General features: G+C 49.4%; 1 protein-coding gene across 1 annotated transcript; it reads left to right on the top strand.

Annotated features, from left to right (window-relative positions):
* Positions 1–478: 478 nt before the first annotated feature.
* On the top strand, positions 479–4,251 carry chsF (chitin synthase CHS3; the record flags this gene model as incomplete). The annotated part of the gene is made up of 4 exons (XM_015557048.1): positions 479–2,026; positions 2,203–3,173; positions 3,226–4,031; positions 4,087–4,251. 4 exons carry the CDS (start codon positions 479–481, stop codon positions 4,170–4,172), a joined length of 3,411 nt encoding a protein of 1,136 aa, XP_015401048.1. The 3' UTR covers positions 4,173–4,251.
* Positions 4,252–5,485: the final 1,234 nt, after the last annotated feature.

Below are 5,485 nucleotides of genomic sequence, written 5' to 3'. Positions count from 1 at the left end.
TCACCACTCTTTATTCACATCTCTCGCTTATTTGGATCGTCGGCGTTGGAGCCGCTCGATTTGTATTTTCCGACTCGTCGTCGAAGTTGTTCACTCGCTCTGTTTACTGGCAGTCTCGTATTCGCACGGTTCGCTGACAATTCGAATCTACTTGCGCTCGACCATACCACATTGGAACCCGCGATCGTTTCTCAGGCAGTTTTATCACACTTCTTTCGTGTCGCTGCTCCATTCCAGATATTTGTCGATCATTTCGGCTACCCTAGGAAGCTGGACTTTGCGTTACAACACCGTCGCATCAATTTAGTTGTCTATGCGAAGGTTTAGCCAGTCAACATCGCTTTGGTAACAAACCATCGCCGTCTATGCTCGCTTCAGTTTAACAGTGAGTGTACTCTAATGCGCATCCCACCCTCTCTCCGAAGTCTACAAATGCCCGAATCTCACTATACTCACACTCGTGTTCCTTAGAAGCGTCATGTCTTTGCCGCAACGGCCGGGAAAGGCCTCCCCGCGACGAGAAGAGGTCCACTCGGCTTTCCGGGAATCATCGCACAGACGCCGACGAGACAGTGACACAGGAGGTCTCACTGATACGCTATCGAGCCCAACATCACATCGCCATCATCATCACCGACGCCATCGGTCGCACAGCTCTCGGAGAAAGAAAGATGTAGACGAAGAGAGAGGAGATACGGGCGAGGAGGTTGGGCGCAAAAAGAGCTTCGTCAAGCCGGAGCGCAGTCGCATCGACCCAGATCATCCCAACTACCACTACCGCCAACGGTCACAAAATATGCCCACATACCCATCGGCGACAGGGCATGAGCCATTAATGGGTGGAGAAGGTGAGGCTGATACGAACAGTTCCCGCAGTATGGATAGGGCCAAAGAAGGCGTGTATGGTGAGCATGGGAATATCAACAAGCCCATGGATCGGGCTCCGAGTCGGCGTCGGACCAAGAAAAGGAGGCACTCTAGGAAGATCTCGAAGAAGGCATCTGCAGAGGAAAGGAGACGACAGAAGGCGCTAGAACAAGTTCGTCCCCCAAGCCTCTGGAGTACGTATTGCGCGATCATCACATTCTGGGCACCAGATTTTGTTCTTCGGTGCTTTGGAATGCCACAAAAGGCGCAACGGAGTGCGTGGCGCGAGAAGATCGGGCTTATCAGTATTATCCTGCTCATCGGAGCGTTCGTCGGATTTTTGACCTTTGGATTTACGGCCACTGTATGCGGAACTCCTCCAGTGCGACTGAAGGTCAATCATGTCACCAAAGGCTATATGATCTTTCATGGGAAAGCCTACGACTTATCTAAATCGAAGCACCCCGCGGCCGCTGGGATTCCAGGCAGCTCCAATGTTCTCTATGATCTGCCCGATAAGTATGGTGGCCAAGATGGGAGTTTCTTTTTCCAGCAAGTCAACGGAGCCTGTAAAGGTCTAATCACACTTGCGGACGGATCTGACGTGCCTACCAACTCAAACGGCGACTTAGCCTGGTATTTCCCCTGTACGGCTTTCAACCAGGATGGCTCATCCGAGCCCAACTATACGGAGCCTTACTACAATGGATGGGCCTGCCACACATCAGGGAAGGCCCGGAAATCGTTTTATAGTCTAGGGAGCTCCGGAGACGTATACTACACATGGGATGATACGAAAAACAAAAGCAGAAACCTGGCAGTCTACTCCGGAAACGTGCTGGATCTTGATCTCCTGCGGTGGTTCAACACTGATCAGGTCAAATACCCCGCCAAATTTGATCAGCTCCGCACAAACCCAGATGTGCGCGGCGTCGACCTTACATATTACCTTCAGACTGGGGAAGAGAAGAAGATAGGCAAATGCCTGTCCCAGATCATCAAGGTCGGCAGTATAGATACTGACACAGTTGGGTGTATTGCCTCTAAAGTCGTTCTTTATGTGTCACTGGTCTTCATCTTATCCATTGTGGTCGTCAAATTTGCGTTTGCCTTGCTCTTCCAGTGGTTCCTCGCCCCAAGCTCGCCGCCCAGAAGACGAGTATGAGCTCGGATCCCAGGAAACGTAACCAGCAAATCGAAGACTGGTCGAATGACATTTATCGACCCGGCCCTCGGCTGACAGATCCCACGGACCGCCCCAATAAAAGGGCGAGTTTCCTACCAACCACTTCCAGGTTCTCGAGCCCTTACACGGTGAGTAACGGCGGGAAACAGCGCCCTCAATGGGTAACCATGGCAAGCCAGAACTCCACCAGCCGGCTGGTTCCCGGCGGTGGCTCCATGTATAAGCTGAGCCACAATAGCAGCGGTGGCTCAGTGAGTGCGGATGCATCCCGCCAGAACCCTACGGCCAGTCGATCAAGCTTGGTGCAAGACTCCCGCTATTCCACTGCCATCGCTGACTCCGACGGCCTTGGAGCGGGTGGGTACATCCATGAAGCTGTTGTTCCTCAACCGCCGCCCGAGTGGCAGCCCTACGGCTTTCCCTTGGCCCATGCGCTTTGTTTGGTTACTTGCTATTCGGAAGGTGAAGACGGGATCCGTACCACCCTTGATTCCATTGCGATGACCGATTATCCTAACAGTCACAAGACCATTATTGTTATTTGTGACGGTATGATCAAGGGAAAGGGCGAGGAGTTTTCTACTCCCGAAATTGTGCTTCGTATGATGCGAGATCCGGTTGTCCCTATGGATGAGGTCCAGCCGTTCTCCTACGTAGCAGTGGCAACAGGCTCCAAGCGACACAATATGGCCAAAGTCTATGCTGGCTTCTATGACTATGGCGAGACGTCCATAATTCCACCGGAGAAACAACAGCGTGTTCCGATGATGATCGTTGTGAAATGTGGAACCCCGTCCGAAGCGAAACAATCCAAGCCCGGCAACCGCGGCAAGCGGGACAGTCAAATCATTCTGATGTCCTTCTTGCAGAAAGTGATGTTTGATGAACGGATGACGGAACTTGAATTTGAAATGTTCAACGGTCTCTTACATGTGACTGGCATACCTCCAGACTTTTATGAAGTCGTGCTCATGGTCGACGCCGACACGAAGGTCTTCCCGGATAGTTTAACCCACATGATCTCCGCCATGGTTAAGGACCCTGAGGTCATGGGTCTCTGTGGTGAGACTAAGATCGCTAACAAGACGGACAGTTGGGTGACTATGATTCAAGTGTTCGAGTAGGTGCACCCTCCCTTTTGTCTCTAATGCTTTTTCTGACTCTCGTATCAGGTACTTCATTTCCCATCATCAGTCCAAATCGTTCGAGTCTGTCTTCGGTGGTGTGACCTGTCTTCCCGGGTGTTTCTCCATGTATCGGATCAAAGCACCGAAAGGAGGCCAGAACTACTGGGTGCCGATCCTTGCCAATCCCGACGTGGTGGAACATTATTCAGAGAATGTAGTCGACACTCTGCACAAAAAGAATCTGCTCCTACTAGGAGAGGATCGGTACTTGTCAACCCTGATGCTTCGGACTTTCCCCAAGCGGAAACAGATCTTTGTGCCCCAGGCTGTTTGCAAAACCCAAGTGCCCGACAAGTTCATGGTCCTCCTCTCTCAACGTCGTCGCTGGATCAATAGTACAGTTCACAACCTAATGGAGCTGGTACTGGTGCGAGACCTATGCGGAACGTTCTGCTTCAGTATGCAATTCGTCATCTTCATCGAGCTGATTGGAACACTGGTCCTTCCTGCGGCTATTGCATTTACCTTCTACGTGGTCATCTCGTCTATTGTCAGGAAGCCGGTGCAGGTCATTCCGCTGGTCCTGCTGGCCCTCATTCTGGGACTTCCCGGTGTGCTCATCATCGTCACCGCCCACCGATTGGTCTACGTCTTGTGGATGTTGATCTATCTCATCTCCCTGCCTATCTGGAACTTTGTTCTTCCGACTTACTCGTACTGGAAGTTTGACGACTTCAGCTGGGGTGACACACGGAAGACGGCCGGGGAGAAGGACAAGGGCCACGAGGCTGGGGAAGGCGAATTCGATAGTAGTAAGATCACGATGAAGCGCTGGCGAGATTTCGAGAAAGGTATGTGTATTTTTGGGATGTTTCGGAAACTTATAGAAGCTGACTTGTCTGGCAGATCGCCGGCTTCGCATGCAGGCCGCCTGGGGACAGCCTCCGATGGGAGGATACCCTGCGCGTTACGAGGAATACTCCGACTACTAGTATATAGGGGACATGTGCTATTTGTTTTTCAATGTTGGTCATGAACGAGTCGATTGACTTTTGTATTACATTTTTTTTATCTTCTCCGTTTCTAATATTTTGTGCCTTTCTATCCCTTTACTTACTTGGGAGGCATCTAGAACCATTTTTTTTGTATAGCTTCTTGCGAAGGGTACGGACTGTACACCGGTGTTCTTGGAGATACGCCGTCTGCCAGGATGAGTGGATTCTGAACGGATTGTGACAGTATTTAGCTTTGATGTAATTTTTGAGCGAGACCAGCGATGGAGTATATAATGAATGGACACGACTGATGAGAGATAGGAAGGATGACCTCGTCCATTGTAATTTCGAAATGAACCGCCGAGGGCAAAAGAAAAAAAAGTATAAAAAAGAAAGGGAAAGAAAAAGAAATGCAATTAGATTACTCAGGTAAAATGCAAGGCAGAAAAAGCAAAGATGAGACTAAAGCAGCAATCAATCACATCGCTTGCTAGTGATCTTAGCAGGCTTCCCGAAGAAGGACCCTTGCCACAGCTGCCGATGGATTGAACTTACTCTCCTGTGGTTCCTGTTTCGAGCTGACTGATGATTGTTCCTCGTCTTATTGGAGTCTTCGAGGGACAATGAGATTTGGTTTTGCCACCACTGGACCACTCCAGGTTGTTGATGCTCGGACCCTACTTTTTTTTGTAATAATCAAATTTAATAATTATCTTTTCGAGAGGACGTTTTGGTAGTTTTCTGAGAACACGTTCCCTATTTTTGCTTTTGCGGATCATCCCGTCCATGTGACGGCTCATGCACGTTCTGTTCTTTTCGGTATTTGGTAAGGTTTCCGGTCTCTGGCCTCCAGGGTACAGTCCTCTATCTACGAAGTACTAGTATCGGATGTCTCTTTCTCTCTCTCGCTCGCTCTCCACTCATGGGCCCCTCACTCCACTTGTACTGCGCTTTTCATCCATGAATCATGTACTCTGCATTCCCGGTTCGTATGCCTGATCAATCCCTACCGACATCATTGTTCTTGACTTGACTTTGTTACAAATTTCATCCAAATACCAAATAACAATTATACCCCCAAAAATCAAATCAAATAAGAATATTAATATTGTCAAAGAGGCTGGAAACTAACTCCGATCGGCGGTCGTGACATTGCGGTTCAGCCCTTCCAGAAGGTGGTTGAATAACCGTCAAGAAAAAGAAATCCTCCAGGGAAATAACAGGCAAATCAGAAGACCCTGTGATTGTGTTACTGACTATTCTATCCTCTTACCCTTTTTTTTTCTTCTTCTTCTTCTTCTTCTTTATTG

Source organism: Aspergillus nomiae (assembly GCF_001204775.2).
Source record: "Aspergillus nomiae NRRL 13137 chromosome Unknown contig00689, whole genome shotgun sequence".
Classification (NCBI taxonomy): domain Eukaryota; kingdom Fungi; phylum Ascomycota; class Eurotiomycetes; order Eurotiales; family Aspergillaceae; genus Aspergillus; species Aspergillus nomiae.
The sequence above is the reverse complement of the archived record's forward strand: the minus strand, read 5'-3'. Positions and strand labels throughout refer to the sequence as shown.